Source organism: Chelonia mydas, chromosome 8 (genome assembly GCF_015237465.2).
Source record: "Chelonia mydas isolate rCheMyd1 chromosome 8, rCheMyd1.pri.v2, whole genome shotgun sequence".
Classification (NCBI taxonomy): Eukaryota; Metazoa; Chordata; order Testudines; family Cheloniidae; genus Chelonia; species Chelonia mydas.
Window position 1 is genome coordinate 30,122,204 of NC_057854.1, and position 18,152 is coordinate 30,140,355.

Genomic DNA, 18,152 nt, shown 5'->3' on the forward strand with positions numbered 1-18,152 from the left:
CAGAGAATGAGACACCCCTGTTAGGAAGACCCTGAAGCCAGGGGAACTGCTCCAGATGAGAAGGGCTGGGAGTAGTCTGTTATGACAGGAGGGACTCTGACCAGACCAGGGGAGTTTAGTCTGTATGCAGCTGAAGAGAAGACTTGCGTTTTGTTTTGAACTTAATAAATTGGACCCTAAGCAGGGCTGTTGTGATTGACTAAAAAAAAAACCCTGCATGGAGTTTATTTGGGGATCCAAGAAAGGAAACTTGAGGTGAGGAACTGCAGGCAGGGCTGCCATGAGACCACCAGAGGAGCTGTGATGGGGCCACTTGTCCATAGTTACTTAAACACTTAGCCTACTTCCTGGTAACTTGGGCTCCACGACCCTGTCAGTTTCAAAACTAAAACTTCGGCAAGTTTACATAGTCTTGCAGTTTGGACTACGGGATACAGACAGCAGTGCTGTAACTCATAGAATATCAGGGTTGGCAGCGACCTCAGGCGGTCATCTAGTCCAACCCCCTGCTCAAAGCAGGACCGATCCCCAACTAAATCATTCCAGCCAGGACTTTGTCAAGCCTGACCTTGAAAACCTCTAAGGAAGGAGATTCCACCACCTTCCTAGGTAATCCATTCCAGTGCATCACCACCCTCCTAGTGGAAAAGCTTTTCCTAACATACAACCTAAACTGCCCCCATTACTCCTTGTTCTATCATCTGATACCACTGAGAACAGTCTAGATGGGGGTGGGCGAACTGTGGCCTGCGGGCTCAATCCGGCCCGCAGCCTTGCCCCCCATGGTGCTGCAGACCCCGCGCCAGCACCACATCCCTGGGGCTCCAGGGGGCGGAGGGCTCTGTGCATTGCCCTTGCCTCCGGGCCCCACCCCCCGCAGCTCCCATTGGCTAGGAACAGGGAACCATGGCAAATGGGAGCTTCAGGGGAGGTACCTGGAGGCATGGCAAGGGCAGTGCACAGAGCCCTGTGCCACCCCCAGCCCCCACTGGGGCTGTGCAGGCCGCTTCCTAGAGCAGTGCCACATGGGGCCAGGGCAGGCGTGCAGGGAGCCTGCCCTGGCCCCAGTGCGCACCGCTGCGGCCCCACAGCCACTTTAGGTAAGTGGTGCCAGGCTAGAGCCTGAAACCCTCCTGCCGCCCAACCCTAAGCCCCCTGTCTGCACTTCACACCCCTTCTGCACCGCAACCCCCTTCCCTGAGCCCCCTCCTGCACTCTGCACCCTAACCCCCTTCCCTGAGCCCCCTCAGACACTCCGCACCCCTCCTCTGCCCCAATCCCTTGCCCTAAGTCTGTTCCTGTACACCACACCCCAACCGCCTGCCTCAGCCCTGCATACAATTTCCCCACCCAGATGTGGCCCTTAGCAAAGAAAGTTTGCCCACCCTGGTCTAGACCCATCCTCTTTGGAACCCCTCCTTCAGGCAGTTGAAAGCAGCTATCAAATCCCCCCTCATTCTTCTCTTTTGCAGACTAAACGATCCCAGTTCCCTCAGCCTCTCCTCATAAGTCATGTGCTCCAGCCCCCTAATCATTTTTGCTGCCCTCTGCTGGACGCTTTCCAATTTTTCCACATCCTTCTTGTAGTGTGGGGCCCAAAACTGGACACAGTACTTCAGATGAGGCCTCACCAATGTCGAATAGAGGGGAATGATCACGTCCCTCGATCTACTGGCAATGCTCCTAAATATACAGCCCAAAATGCTGTTCGCCTTCTTGTCAACAAGGGCACACTGTTGACTCATATCCAGCTTCTCGTCCTCTGGTGGCATGGATGCTGCAAACATGAACAAGAGTCCTAGTTCACATTCGCATTGCCCTCTTCAAACAGGACTACATTACTATGGAGTAAGAACTTCAGGCCTGCAGCGCCCACGTGGGGGCATTCTAGTGTGGCACTTTGGTGCACGCGGCGATCCACACCCATCTGGTGGGAAGGATTTGGTGTGTTCAGCACCGCATGGAGCTGAATCAGCGCAGGAGAGGCACTGAAAGGGACAAAAATACATCTCAGGGTAGGCAACTCGTCCCAGTTGCAGTGAGGTGGGTGCTGCCGTGCACCGCTGCTCGCCCCGGTGCTGCAAGCACGCGCACACGAAGGGGTCAGTGCCCCGTACTCCCGCCAGCCGCCTGCTCCACCTGGGACAGCCGCTTCTGTTGGCGCCGCTTGGAGGGCGGCTGGCCGGCTCGCGTCAGTTATGGGCTTCGCACATGCGCAACGGGAAAACGTCGGCCGCCCGCTGTCTTCTGCGCCTGCGTACTTCTGCGTACTGCGATCCAAGGCTCACGCACTACATGGTGGTGAGCGCACGTATTCGGGGGGAGTAGGGGGTCTGTGGACGCGTGCGCGTTGACGCGCTGAGAGGAATGATGGGCGGGGTGGAGTGTGTTATCGCGAGGTTTGTGGGGTAAGGCTAGAACTGGAGCCGAATTTGAACGCGGCGAGCGGAGCCAGATCTGAAAGCCTCATTGCGGGCCGGGCCAAGTAAGCGGGAGAGGCCTGGGGGCTGCCCGGTGCCGTCACTGCCGCCGCCGCTGCTGCTCTCCCCTGAGGGCTCGCGCCGGCGGCCGCCGTTAGCTGTCCGGGACTGGGGGCGGGTTTGGGTTGTCCCCTTCCCCGGGCAGGCGGGGGCCGGAGCTGGGCGCGCGGAGTCCCCCCTTCTCCGGGTGGAGATCGCTGGCGGCGCCTGGTGGGGGTCGGAGCCGGGTGGGCGAGGTCAGAGCTGACTGTCCTTTCTTTCGTTCTCCACTCTCCCCTGTGGGGCGGCTGGTGTGGGGCAGTGGTTGAACCTGCCAGATTCCGCAGTAGACTGAGTTTTGTGTGTGGAATCATAGAATATCAGGGTTGGAAGGGACCTCAGGCGGTCACCTAGTCAACCCCCTGCTCAAAGCAGGACCAGCCCCAACTAAATCATCCCAGCCAGGGCCTTGTCAAGCTGGGCCTTAAAAAACTCTAAGGATGGAGAGTGTACCACCTCCCTAGGTAACCCATTCCAGTGCTTCACCACCCTCCTAGTGAAAAAGTTTTTCTTGATATCCGACCTAGACCTCCCCCACTGCAACTTGAGACCATTGCTCCTTGTTCTGTCATCTGCCACCACTGAGAACAGCCAGTGTAACCAGTGACCAACCTAGAAGAACATTCAGGTTGCAAAGTGGAGCCCTCAGAAGTCAGGGAATGACAGGATTCACATGTCAGTTGCAACTGTAATTTAGCTCCCTTGTGCATATTTATTATCAGTTTTACGTGCCCACATAAATTTTATAAGAGAGACCCTGGTCTTATTTAGCGCATGGAATGGGAGGTGTTCCCTGAATGAGTTCTCTTGGTTGTGTGATGTGTGACCTTATTTACTGCATATTTGCTATTGTTACTATGCCTGCTCAGTGCTAGTGCAAGTAAGACCTTAGGGCAGCGGTCGGCAACCTTTCACAAGCGGTGTGCCAAGTCTTCATTTATTCACTTCAATTTAAGGTTTCACGTGCCAGTAATACATTTTAACATTTTTTAGAAGGTTTCTCTCTGTCTATATATTATATAACTAAACTATTGTCATATGTAAAGTAAACAAGGTTTTCAAAATGTTTAAGAAGCTTCGTTTAAAATTAAATTAAAATGCTGATCTTACACCACTGGCCTGCTCAGCCCGCTGCCAGCCTGGGGTTCGGTTCACCTAGGCTGGCAGCAGGCTGAGTAGGGCCCGCGGCCAGGACCCTGGCTGGCAAAGGACCGGCAGCCAGAACCGCAGATGGGCAGCGGGCTGAGCGGGGCCAGTGGCTGGGACCCCAGGCCGGCAGTGGGCTGAGCGGCTTAGCCCGCTGCCACTCAGTCTGCTGCCGATCTGTGGTTCTGTCTTCCGGCTCCTGCCAGCCAGGGCCTCACTCAGCCTGTTGCTGGTCTGGGATCCTGGCCCTGCCCGCATAGAGTGGGTACCTACCTTCTTCCTGGCTCTAGCCCATTCTCTTCTGCTCTCTGCACTGAGCTGAGGATGGGAGTGCACTGAGCACAGGGCTGGGGGTGAAGGAGTAGGCTGGGGGTTTGGGTGTAAGGTCTGGCCAGGAGCTAGAATGAGGGAGGGAGCTCAGGGTTGGGGCAGGAGATTTGGGTGTGGAGTGCTTACCTGGGCAGCTCCCGTTTGGTGCCAGGGATGCAGGTGGGAGTGTGTGTGGGAGATGCAGGAGCTCCCGTTTGGTGCTCAGGGTGGGGGTGTGAATGTGAGGGGTGCAGGAGTCAGGGGGCTGGGTATGTGTGAGAGGGGTGCAGGGGTCAGGGCAGAGGGCTGGGGGTGTGGGCTAGGGTTGTGGGGGTGGTCCCAGCCCCCTGCCCAGAGTGGCAGGGGGCTGGAGGGGATATGCCCTGATTCCACCCCCGCGGTCCCCAAGGCCCTGTCCCCACCTCTTCTGGGGCTCCGCTTCTCCCCGTCCTCGCAAGGGCCATCAGCTAATCTGGGGCAGGGAGGGAGAGAAGGAGGGGCAGGAACCCAGCATGCTGGGGGAAGAGGCGGGGAAGGGGGGACCTTGCCTGCCCTGCAGCAGCAGCCGGCAGGGCCAAGCTTCTTCAACCTGACCCTGCTGGGGGGGGGAGAAGGGCGGGCAGGATTTTTAATGGCACGCTGCTGCCTGCTGGGGTCCCGGTCGCTGGCCCCGCTCAGCCTGCTGCCAGCCTGGGTTTGGCAGCAGGCTGAGTGGGGCTGCCGGCTGGGACCTGGCAGGCAGGAGCATGCCATTAAAAATCGGCTCACGTGCCGTCTTTGGCACGCGTGCCATAGGTTGCTGACCCCTGCCTTAGGGTCTTAAGTTGGTTACCCAAAAAATGAACACACAATTAGTAACCATCTGTGAAAAGTTTGGTTTAAGTGATTGCCTAGTAACATGGACGGTTTCAGAGTAGCAGCCGTGTTAGTCTGTATTCGCAAAAAGAAAAGGAGTACTAGTGGCACCTTAGAGACTAACCAATTTATCTGAGCATAAGCTTTCGTGAGCTACATGCATCCGATGAAGTGAGCTGTAGCTCACGAAAGCTTATGCTCAAACAAATTGGTTAGTCTCTAAGGTGCTACTAGTACTCCTTTTCTTTTAGCAACATGGAGGAACTTAGTGGCAGAAGGGAGGGATAGAAGCCAATTCTGTGCACAGCATTCAACTACTTTAACCGTATGATCATCCTTTCTCTTTTAGTCCCATGCTTCATTCCCTATGTCTTCTAGCTGTTGCAAGAAACAAAACAGACAACAGCCAGCTGTGAAGTTGAGGACTTTGCAAAGTTAATAATGTTCTTTTAATGTAATTGTTGTGTACTTTGCTAAGATATTAAAAAAGCAAACTTGAGGGGGGACAGATTCCTTCTTGCGGCATCATACTGATACCCACATTGTTAATTAGCCTCTTTGTGGACCTGCACTAGAGAGGAATGGGACACTTTGACTGTAGTTTTTACAGATGTTTGCTGACAGCAGAGGTGTGGTAAAGACTTGGAAATCTTGAGTTCTATTCCAAACTCTGGAAGGGAGCGTGCACTAGTACACATTTTTCTGTTCATTTCCCCTAAGCTTGACCACCTCTGCCCCATCCTAGTCCTATCTCTTTCCCACTACTGGCTCCTTGTCCTAGTCTCAGCTCCTTAGCCTTCTGTTCCCAGTTCCAGTCTCCTTGCTAAAAAGTCCTAGGTTCACCTCTCCATATTCCCTGTCTCATTCTTCTTCTCCGGCCATTCCCAGTTCACTCCTCTGCTTCCTAATGTTTCTTGCCTGCCCGCAGCCCTTGTCCCCACTAGCTTCCAATCTCCCTTTCCAGGCTTCTCATCTTATCTGTGTTCTTGCATGCCCCAGCTCCTTGTCCCAGTCTCTTTACCCAGCCAGTCGTAGTTCACTCCCTGCACCCTGGCTCATTGTCAGGTCTGTCTCCCCTTTTCTCTTCCTCATCCTCTGCATCTATTCTCAGTTCTCTCCACCCACCAGCTCCCTGTGTTGCATCACCTTCCTTCCCTGGCTCCCAGACCTAGTTTACTGTCAGCTCCTTGTCTAACCTACTCCTGCCCTGCAACCCCATACACTTGAATCAAATGGTTTTCTCCTCCACACTGCCTGGGTGGGAGCGGTCATAGAGAGCATAGGGGAAACAGACTCTGCTGTCAGCTCTGGTGCCCAGCCAAGAGCAGCTATTGAGTAAAAATCGCTGGGCTGGAGGGAGCACAATCAGTCACTCTGTGGGCATGCCATCTATGCAGTTTTGTCATTTGCTGGAGCTATGAGGGAATGGAGTATGCTCAGTGGGTTTGGTGTATGTGCCATCCTGTCATGTGTAGATACTCTTGTGGGGATGGTGCATGCTCATGGAGGATGCAGTCTTCAGAAATCTTAGCTGTTAAATACTAGCAAATATCCATTGAGCGTGTGTGAACTGCAGTTTTTTTCAAAGGCTTCCAACTTGATGAAATTTGGCTGGATTTTCATGGCAAAAGGTGCATCCGTAATACATCGGTCACCCCCTTCCTAATTTCAAGTCCCTATTCCAAAGCATGGTGAGACAACTTTCCAAAGAAAACCATCCAAAGACATTTTTTTAACATGGGGGGAAAAAGTTGTTTTCATTAGCATTGTTCTCAGAAATGCTTGAATTATTTTGACTGAAGCGTTGAAAAGAAAAAAAAAAAAACAGCCTGAGGTAGATACATGAAGTGGAAAATTTCAGCCTGAAGAGTTAAAGTTTGTAAAGTTAAAAGCAATTGAAAACAGGATCTTATTGTGGGGAGTGTTAAGCAAATATAGTAATAGATGGTGCTACCAGCTCTGTGTAGAATATCCCCTTCCTTAGCCTTGTGTGCTCTTCCTCCCCTCCCCCTGTGCAAATGTAGACTGGTGCTGTGTTTCTCCATGTGGTTGACCCTTGCTTTGAGAGAGGTTAGATATTGGGTAACTTCTGCAGTGGTTCTCAACCATGGATATGTGTACCCCTGGGGGTATGCAGAGGTCTTCCAGGAAAGGGGTTCTCAACCTTTTTCTTTCTGAGGCCTCCCCAGAATGCTATAAAAACTCCTTGGTCCACCTGTGCCTCTAAAAGCCAGGGCTGTCATTGGGGGTTAGCAAGCAGGGCAATTGCCTGGGGCCCCACGAAGCTAAGTTACTCAGGCTTCGGCTTCAGCCCCAGGTGGCGGGGCTTGGGGCCCCGGGCTTCAGCCCTGTTGGGCTTCAGCTTTCTGCCCTGGGCCCCAGTGAGTCTAATGCCAGCCTTGCCAGTCAGATTTTAAGCAGCCCCGCAGGGGGCCCCAGACCTCTGTCTGAGAACTGCTGTTCTAGGGGGTACATCAACTCATCTAGATATTTGCCTAGTTTTACAACAGGCTACATAAATAGCACTAGCAACGTCAGTACAAACTAAAATTTCATACAGACAGTGACTTGTTTATACTGCTCTGTATACTACTATATGCTGAAATGTAAGTACAATATTTCTATTCCAGTTGATTTATTTTCTAATTACATGGTACAAACGAGACAGTAAGCACTCTTTCCGTAATAGTGTGCTGTGACACCTTTGTATTTTGTCTAATTTTGTAAGCAAGTAGTTTTTAAGGGAGGTGAAACTTAGGGTATGCAAGACAAATCCTATTCCTGAAAGGAGTACAGTAGTTTTGAAAGGTTCAGAGCCATTGTTCTAAAGCAGCAATGTCCAATGACTTTCTGTAGGGTTTTTGGCTTCCAAATCAATAAGGCATTTTTGAAAATTTTACTGGCCTTGAGAGGCTGGCAAATGATTGACGACAGCAGATTTTGTGGGAGGTAAAGCCATCCTGTGTGACTCTTCTGCAGGGAGTTTTGCCTCTTGTCAGATTGAAGGAACTGGCTGGAATATCTGGAGAGCATTGCTTATATTGTGAGTAGAGGGGATATGCAACAATTAGAAGGAAGTTCAGCTTTGCACTCTGTCCTGTTGTTGCTGTTGCCAAGAATGAAAAAAATAAGTATGTGGATCCTATCAGTCTTGCATTAACGTTTTAAGATTCAGGTGTAAGAATCTTTCATTGTGTTTTCAAAGAAGCGTTACTTCAGGTAAGTAAGTTTACCAAACTTTGTGTAGCTTCTAAGAGCCTGGGAATGGGCTTGGGCTGCAGATTTCTTTCCACAGAGCTTGAAAAAGCCAGTGAAGCATTGGGGAGGTGAAGAGGTGGTGGGAGAGACCACAACGTGATGTTATGCAGAAACAAAGTTTTTTGTTTAAAAATGAGTTCAGCCCTTGTGGTTGTGAAAACAGATGCACTGCTGTCCTCCAGAAACTGCAGATAGAACTCCTGCAACTCAGCTGCTGCTCAGAGCTCTGCCAAGTAGCTGCTAAATTAAATTAATAAGAACCTGGTTGCTTTTGTTACTCTGAACCTTGGACTTGTATTTATTAGCTAACTATAAAAGTATTTTAACATGACCTTGAGTAGTTTAGTTAACCTGATGGGTTAAATATGACTTAGTTTAGACAGTGATTTTTATGTGTAACATTTTGTCAGCAGATCATGGGTAAAAGCTCCTGGAACCATCGATGCTAGCTTAAGTGATAAACATGCAGGTCACTGCCCATGCTGTTCTAACCCCCCAAGTAGCAGCAAAATGTCACAATTCTCCCTCTTCCCAGCAGTGGATGTTATGGCAACTGAGCTTTTCACGACGATGTTGCCCCTGAAATATTGTACAATCTTTTCTTCCCGCCCTCTTAATTTTCTTTGAGGTCTACTAGGTTTTGTTCGCTGGTTATCCTTTGAGATCCTCAGAGGTAGGGAGTTAAAGAAGGGGAAGTGTATAGTAGTCAGGTTGAAATTTGCAGATTGTTTGTGTTGGGAGTAGAGCAGAGCCAAGGATGTAGCTTCTTGTTTTTTACTGACTGGTGCTAGTTACAGAGAATCTGTCCCTTGGCAGCCTAGTGTGGTTTTGCTGTTCCTGTACTAGCTGACAGCTGCCTCAAATGGGATTTGAATGGGATTTGCATTTCCATAGGGTCTCAGTCTGATTTGCATTTTCAAAAGGCAGCAACAGACCAGAAAGAAGTGCGGAGAATAGTCTGATATGCCCAGCTTCAGCTATGGGCAGAAACTTTGTTCGTATAAATTAAAGTTGTACATTGAGGATAAAATCTGAATAGTTTAATGGACTCATAAAGGTGAGTTAGAAATGTTTTCTCAGAGATTTCTAAAAAAACAGACTTTTTGATTAAAGCAGAGTAAGAATGTATTTCTGGGGTAATTTCAAATTGACTTTGTATTATCTTTGTTTCCTTTATAAATCCACACTACAAGCTGTTAGTCATAGTTCATTTACTAACATTGAACAAGGAAGTAGGAAAAATGATCCTGTGCATGAGTATAAATCTGGTCTGCTATTATTGGCTTAATATCACTAGAGACCACCTATATTCCTAGTTAGTCCTAGTAGCCTCCTTTTATGAGCCATGAAGAATCTAGAGTTTTAACTACCAGGGTGATATGATCTTAAAATCTTACATTTTAGAGTTCTTCTTGTCTGTGGCCAGATATAGATGTTATAAATGCCAAATTTGGTGACAAACACACGTTAGGAAAAGATAGGGAGTCCTAGATTCTGTTTCCAAATCTGCTCAAACTCGCTCTGGTGATCTAATTTCTCTACCTCAATTTTTGTGCTGTAAAATGGTATTTATTTCAGAGGGGGATCTGTGGCTTAAGTAGGTACTTGTATGAAGAAAATAATGCAAGAAGAAGGGGATGTAATAAAATGGAAAGGCAGCTAATTTCAACCTAATACAAGGAAACCATTTTTTAATACAAAACTTGTAGAACTTGCTGCCACCAGATTGAGACCAGCATCTTGGTAGAATGCAAAAGAAGAACGATGTGTTTATCGACAGCAATGCAATCAGTTAAATTAGGTGTTTAAAAATAATTGTTTAGAGCAGTGGTTCTGAACCAGGGGTATGTGTACCCCTGGAATATGCAGAGGTCCTCTAGAGGGTAAATCAACTCATATAGATATTTGTCTAGTTTTACAACAAGCTGCATAAAAAGCACTAGTGAAGTCAGTACAAACTAAAATTTCATACAATGACTGATTTATTCTGCTCTACATACGATAACACTGAAATGTAAATACAATATTTTTATACCGTTGAATTATTTTATAATTGTATGGTAAAAATGAGACAGTAAGCAATTTTTCCGTAATAGTGTGCTGTGACACTTGTGTTTTTATGTCTGATTTTTGTAAGCAAGTAGTTTTTTAAATGAGTTGATGGTATGCAAGACAAATCAGACTCCTGAAAGGGATACAGTAGTCTAGAAAGGTTGAGAGGCACTGGTTTAGAGGGACAAAAATCTCAGCCGAGTCTGGTTTATTGTCTGAGAACTGACAGAGGGGTTAGGAAGAAACTTGGGTTATGGATAGGTTATTCCATAACAGTGAACTAAAATTTTTTCACGCTGCCTATACAAAGCATTTGGTATTGACCACTCTAAAGGACAGGATACTGGACTAGATGAACCCAGTGATCTGTGTTTGCAATTGCTGTATTTCCAGGTGTTTGTGGAAAGGGCCTGACAGTGGCTGGTGTGTACTTCAGGACGGTGGTGAGGGTTTGCTTGGGAGGTAGTTTTTGATATGGTTGGGTTTTTTTGGTGTAGTGGTGAGGAGCAGCTGTAAGTCTCAGAGTTTTAATGTTTTATTACAAAAGGGACTGAAGGCCAGGATACTTGTTTTTTATGATACAAGATGTATAAAAACAAATGGCTTTTCATTTGTAAACTTGAGTCAGCTGTTAGTAGTTAATTCTTGTTATGTCAACTTGTGATGCTCTTCCAAATGATTATGCTGTACTTAACCTGTTAACCATTTAGCCATATGTTTCTCTTATCAGGCTAGCCTATGTTTTCAAAAGCAATTAAGAATAAGCCTCAGACTCAGTAGATAAGTAGACTAAATACATTAACCCTTTTAGAAATAATTCCAATTTGTTCTCATTCACTGTACTTCAACTGTTCATACCACTCCACCATATAACTCAGTAGCTGATAACACATATGCACGTAAATAACTTCAACAGAAATAGTGGGACTATTTGCATGCATGTGTTGGCAGAATTAGGGTTTAGGATTAAGTTTTTGTCTCAGATTGTTAATTTAATGTTCAAGCCTGACAAGTCTGTAGTTTTAAGTGGGATCATGCAACAGTATAAAGAATTGACAGTCTTGAATAACCACGCTGAAACATTTAGTTACAAAATTAACTGTGCCCAAAAGGCATTAATTTGGAAAGTTTCTTCAAGAATGAAACGTTAGTGGTGGTCTCTATTATATACATACTGGGCTAGATCCAACAACAAATATATGAGAGCTGAAGTATATATAGTCTGAACTATTTTATGTTACATCTCCTGTATGTTGAACTTAAGTTTTGACTATCCAATGATGTACTAAAATTCATAATCAGATCTCAGCTTGGAATTTCCCAAGCTTTTCTAGTTCTCTACCTGGAGAACACAATGTTTTCTTTTTGGTAGTAGAGAGGTATGGATAAGAACCTCCATAGGGTATTTAAATGCCATATGATTTGAATAAATATGAATAGAATGCCAAAATACTAAATAAGCAAAAAATGAGTGTGTGGAAGAGCAAAGGTATACTGAAATATCTGCGACACATATCTTCATATGTAGTTGTACTCTGTCTCTTGTGGGGACTCCAGATTGCTGTGAGGGAACCAACCGCTAGATCCCATGTGCTTTAAGCTTCTAGGGTCTGAACAGAGTCCAGGCACAGACATTATTTTGGAGTCCCTGGCCATATTTTCAGGACACTGGTCTTCTGTCTAGCACCCATTTTTGATAGTTAAGACCCCAAGATCTGACTGCTTAGTCCCTGGTAGTAGTGCTGACCCTCCCCTCTCCGATATCTTAAACACACACTTTCAGAACTCTAGGCATGTGGGCATTCTGAGTCCACAAATAAACTCTTCGAGGACAAGTGATAGGTGTAACACAACTTATACACAGACTTCGCACAGGATTCCTAGCCATTGTTGGTCTTTACTTAAGGGCACGAGAACTATGGCAGTCTATACAAAAATAAACTCTACACACATTTCCCTGCCTCAGTTTCCTCCTCATTCTAAGCTTTCTTTGGGCTAGGGTCAGTTTTCTAATGTTGTCCAGGGTCTTTCTGCAGTACATTACTTGTCTTCCTAACTGTGGAGCCTCTCCTCTGCTTCCTCCTCAGCTAGCTTGCTTTGACCTTTATTGGTCCTGAAGCTAAATTCAGGCCCTGTTTTTAATAATAAAAAAAAACCAACCAGAAAAAACAAGCCAAATCTCTTCTTTCCCAGAACTCCCTATGGTTCTGAGTCTTCTCCGGCAATGTTTCCAGCAGCGATGGGTTCCTGGGCCTATGTTATTGAACATTTGTATCAATGACCTGGAAGAAAAAAATAATCACAGATAGTTTCCAGGTGACACAGAAATTAGGGGTGTGGTAAATTGTGCTGTATCGGAGACCAGTCTCCTTTGCTGTTAGGATCTCTTGGTAAGCTTGGTGCAAGCCAACAATATGCTAAATGCTTAATATAGCTAAATAAAAATGTTCACATCCAAGAATAAAGAAGATAAGCCATAATCACAGAATGGGGGGACTATCCTGGGAAGCTGTGACAGCAAAAGATTTGCAGGTTATGATCAGCTGAATATGAGCTCCCAGTACAATGCTGTGGCAAAAAGGGCTAATGTGATCCTTGAATGTATAAAGAGGGGAATCGCAAATTAGGAGTTGGGAGATGATTTTACCTTTGTATTTGGCACTGGTGATACCACTGCTGGAATAAAGTATCCAATTCTGGCATCCACAGTTCAAGGAGAACGTTGATAAATTGGACAGGGAGAAGAGCCATGCGAATAATGAACTAATTGGAAAACATGCCTTTAAATATAGTGACACTCTAAGAACTCAATCTATTTAGCTTAACAAAGAGAAAGTTAAAGGGGTGACTTGATCAATCTGTAAATACCTAGGTGGGGGGCTAGTATTTATAATGACCTCCCCAGTCTAGCAGACAAGGTATAGAAGAGGAAGCTTGAGAAATTCAAACTGGAAATAGGCATAAAATTTTAAGTAATCAACAGTAGGAGCAACTTACCCAAGGTTCTGGTGTACTCTCCATCTCTGGTAATTTTTTAAAATAAAGATTGGACCTTTTTCTAAAAGATTCTCTATTACAAACAGGAATTATTTCAGGGAAGTTCTCGGGCCTGTGTTATAACAGAGATTATACGAGATGGTCACAGTGGTTGGTCCCTTCTAATCTTGGAATCTATGAAAACCCGCCTAGTGGTTTTATTTATTTATTCTTCCCCCCCCACCCCACCAAAGGCTAGCATCAGCACCTTGGGGTCTTTGTTCTGCATTTGAATATCATCTCAACTCCAGACACCAGCACCATATTGAGAGGTTGGGGAAAACTTGTTCTCCCAATTTCTCCAGTAATATCTTCAATCCCTGTGTGTGTCTAATTCAGAAGTTGCTTGACTCTCTGGTGTATGGAAAGTGGAAGAGGGCCAAGACTATAACAGGGTTCAAAAAAGAACTAATTAATTCATGGAGGATAGGGCCATCAATGGTTATTAGACACGATGGGCAGGGATGGTGTCCCTAGCCTCTGTTTGCCAGAAGCTAGGAATGGGTGATAGGATGGATCACTTGATGGTTACCTGTTCTGCTTATTCCCTCTGGGGACCTGGCATTGGCCACTGTCAGAAGACAGGATACTGGGCTAAATGGACTTTTGGTCTGCCTCTCTCTAGAAAACTTCTGCCTATAGCATCTGATCTGCTAAATGCAGAAATTTTTGGTTGAAGTTCTATGGCCTGTATTAGGCAGGTCAGGTGACATTATCATAATGGTCCCTTCTGGCCTTAAAACATGATTGTGGGATTTAATATTCCAGTATCATCTAAAGTTAGAACAGTTCGATCCCAGGCTGAGTTTATGTGACTGAGTTAATATTAATTTATAGAAATTGTAATTGAGAGATAATTATGGAACCTTATTGTGCCATTTTAGTTAGCTTTCAGAGGTGAAACACTTTTAACATAAAATGCCCTGAAACTAGCAGTTAATCTGGCAGCAGTGCCATCCTCAATACTGTTTCTTGCCCTTTCTGTTATGACTTTGGTTTCTACACTAAATGGGTGGTAAGCACAGTAGGCAACATTGTAGATAGACTAAATGTGAAATTTGGCATGATATACAGTATCTCATTAACAGCATTTCTTGGCTCTTAGTTTGTATGCCTTTCTCTTCTATCTTACAAAACAAAGCCACTGAATAATAGACATAAGCATTAACCCAGATACTCTTCTCTGGCCTTCACAGACAGTATTTGCTTTGAGTTATGAGGTGTTCACTCAAATCAATCTACTTGTGAAAAAAATTAAATGAACTCAAAGATTGAGTTTCTTTAGTTGGTCTTAAACAAATTACAGTATGGATGTATCAAACAGAATATTAGAAACGGTTCACACTTCAATGCTTAACTAATAACTATAATATTCAAAATGTAAACTTGCCACTTGGCACACGTTTGTCATTAACACGTCAGAAAAATTAAATGTAATAAAAGCATGACAAAATTTGATGCTAGAAAACTGATTTAAGGACTCATGGAATAGAAACTGAATATATTCAGAGTAATTTTTTTTAGTTAGAAATTTTTTGCTGTAGCTAAGTCAATCAAACTTCATATGTAGATAAAAGTTCAACACCCCCAAAGGTTTCTACCATGCCTGTACAAGATGAAACATGGGTATAACTAGGGCTGTCAAACAATTATAAAAATAATTATGATTAATCATGAGATTAAAATAATTGCAAGATTAAAAATAAAATATCTTTTATGTACATATTTTTGGATGTTTTTCAAATATATTCATTTCAGTGACAACACAGAATACAAAGTGTACAGTGCTCGCTTTATTATGTAAATATGTGCGCTATAAAAAAATAGTATTTTTCAATTCACCTCATACAAGTACTGTAGTGGAATCTCTTTATTGTGAAAGTACAATTTACAAATAGAATTTTTTTTTACATAACTGCACTCAAAAACAAAACAAAAGTAAAACTTTAGAGCCTACAAGTCTCTTTATCTTGGTTTTTACTTTCTTAAATGAGCAGTGTCAGTTCTTAATTTTATTTTTCAAAAATCCACTACACCAAGACCATACATCATATTGGAATGTTGAAAAGGAATTTTAGAGAGAAACTAGGTTTTTATATTGAGCTTTGTTTTTATGTTGACTCTAAATTTGTTTGCTCATCTTGTATGTGCAGACTTCCAAAAGAAGCTGGAGGGCGAAAAGAAAATGGAGACAGAGGCAGTTTCTAATCTTCGTCGCCAACTGAAGGAAGCAGAAGATGAGCGGAGAAAGGCAGCACAATATGGCTTGCATATACTGGAGCAACAAAATGAGATGCAGAATCAGTTAGATCAGCTACGGAGTGAATTGAGCACCAAAACTGAGGTGAACTTTTATGTTAGATTTGACAGAATATTTTTATTTTTTGTAACTTCAATATCATTTTTAACTTTTGTGATTTTTAAAGTACTTTAATTTTTACAGTTCTGGGAAATTAAGCAGGGGATGGTTAGGGCAGCTCTGAAAGCGGGATGAGGCTCCCAGTGTGGCAGACCCTTGGCACAAGGTGTTTTGGGGGGGACACTGCGGCCCTGGCGGAGCAGAGACCTATGGCCAGGGTTGTGAGGAGGAGGACAAGACCCTGGATGTGTGGGGAGGCCACCTTGCTGCTGAACACTTTGTGCCTGGGGTCAGTCCTGCACTTCTGGCTGGTGAGTGAGTCAGCGAGCTGGGCTGTGGACAACTCCCTCTGCAGCTGCTGAGCTAATGGCACTGAATCCCTGCAGGCACAAGGTGTGGGAAAGGCTGCAGTCCTGGTAGAGAGGAGCAGAGGACCCTGGCTCTCCCAGCTGGTGAGAGAGTTGGGCTGTGACAGCAGGGCTGGAAAGGGCTCCTTGCACTGCTGATGACACCTAATCTCTGCAGGTGCAGAGAAGGCTTTGGACTGTGGGGAAGAGGATCGGAGGGGGAGGGGGACCTCCCCCTCCCCCCCCCCGCCCCGGGCCACAGGGGAGGTCACCCTGCTGTCCACAGGCAGGCACCACGTAGGCGTGGGGTGGACTCCCCAGCTGCCAGGGGCTGCTATTCTTTCTTGTGGCCCTGGCTGGGGTCTGTGGCAGGGCAGAGCAGGACTGCAGTGTTTCCTGCACCTTGTGCCTGCAAGAAACCAGCATCAACAACACTGGAGCTGTGCAGGGAGCCCTTTGTTCCCTCACTCATGTGACAGCAGGGATGCAGAGAGTTCTCTGCTGGCACAGGGCAGGTGACTCATGATCACTGTAGGTGGAAGGAGGTGGGGGAGGCTGTGCTTGTGCCAGCTGTTACAGATGGATAATTTTGTGTTGATTTTTAGTCAGTTGAAATTGACCTTTTCCGATATCTCTAGATTTCAATCAAATTGTGCCAACCCTAATTATACTCCTCTATTCTAGAGAGGTATTTTTGCCATTCTGTCTGTCTCATTAGATTCCATTGGTTTAGGCTTTTATACTATCCTCTCCTTGGAATAGCATCTTTTTCCAAATTTCCAGCTGAATGAAAGCATAAAATGTAGGAAACCCAAGCTCTTCTTTATAGTTAGCTAGCACACTATTTTGGAAGTCTTGTAATAAACCACTGAGATGGTTCTTCGAGCTGGAAGCTGGAATGATAAATGGGACTTGCATCTATGTTGTCATATGTCTGCCTGACATTCAGATCAAGTTTAACAGTGAGTAAACATTTGAATAATTCTTTTCCTTCTTAATAGCCAAAACATGTCATGTAAGCTAACATTTTAAAATGATTGTTAAATGCTAATAACACATTAAAGTATTTCATGTTGTATTCATGTTCCTCATGTTAGTTGGACACTGATGGTGATATCACAAGATGGTTCATGACTGACATGCCCAAACACTAACACACTGGGGACCACGCGGTGGGGGACTCTCTGCAGTCTGCCTGGAGAATTAGAGGAATATAGGAACTACTAAATAAATTACAGAAATTCTGGATGGATGGCTCTTTCCTGTAAGACAGATATGAAAATCTTCATGAAGCAATTGATGACTTTTGAAGAAGACAGATCAGCTGGAGTTAGAAGTCCTAGTAATTAATTGGTCTTGGATCTCGAGTCTAAATGCATTAAAATAAACCAATGCCTGAGGAACCACTTAAAAAGAAACAAAGACTTATCAATATCACATTTCTTTTTCAGAAATTTGAACAAGACAAGTATTCACTTCAGAGAGAAGTTGAGCTCAAGAATAGAATGTTGGAAAGCTTGAGCTTTGAATGTGATGCTCTTAAGCAGCAACAAAATATGCAACTGGACAAACAGCGAGAACAATTTGAAAGAATCCATGGACAAGAAATCAGACAACTTAAAAACAAGGTTTGGGATGTAATGAACTGCTAAAATGTTGCTGACATATTAAAGAATATTTGCAATATTTGCAAGAATACTTAACTTATTTCTTGAAGTAATAACTGCAACTATCACCCCAACAAATCAAATGAATGGTTCAGACATACAGCTATTTTTTTCCCCTTCTACTTGGTACCTACATTGAAAATTCCAGAATTCAGTTAGCCATCAATCCTTCTGACCATTTACTTATTTTTAATCAAACGTTCCAGCACAGTAGCACTTAGTAACTAATAAAATAGTATTGGAGACAAAAGGCTGCTTATGGTAGAATTTCAGAGGGAGGAAAATATCAGCAATATTTAAATGAATATTGCTGATTCTATACAAGATAATTATGTTTGTTCTGCAGTTTACTGAAGCCAGCTATTCGTTGGCAATGTGGAATTTAGGTAGAACGTAAGGAAGAATGTTGTCACAAAACAATGTAGTTGGCTTCATGGTAGCCTGTTACAAAAGCAGTATGTTATGCCCTAGCAGAGAGTGCAGTGTGTCGATTCAGCAAACCTCAATGTTTCTCATAAAGACCATGTGCTTAGTTCGGTGGTGAGGGCCAGGTTTATTGTTGACAAAGTGCAGTCCTAGTGCCCTGGCTTAATGGTTACAGGTA

The 18,152-nt window shown here is 44.9% G+C and overlaps 1 protein-coding gene across 7 annotated transcripts in view; it reads left to right on the top strand.

The window, feature by feature from the left end:
- The first annotated feature begins 2,102 nt into the window (after window positions 1–2,102).
- Window positions 2,103–18,152, top strand: part of SPDL1 (spindle apparatus coiled-coil protein 1) — a 49,511-nt gene continuing 33,461 nt past the window's right edge. For 2 of the 7 annotated variants that reach the window (XM_043520881.1, XM_037907265.2), the window contains exons 1-3: window positions 2,345–2,485; window positions 15,329–15,519; window positions 17,333–17,509. In XM_043520881.1, coding sequence (XP_043376816.1) covers window positions 15,361–15,519; window positions 17,333–17,509 — 336 coding nt within the window. In that variant the 5' untranslated portion in view covers window positions 2,345–2,485; window positions 15,329–15,360. Of the gene's footprint in view, window positions 2,486–5,241; window positions 5,264–8,992; window positions 9,145–15,328; window positions 15,520–17,332; window positions 17,510–18,152 lie in introns of those variants that run through there. The other 5 variants (XM_037907268.2, XM_037907266.2, XM_043520882.1 and 2 more) reach the window with 5 other exon arrangements.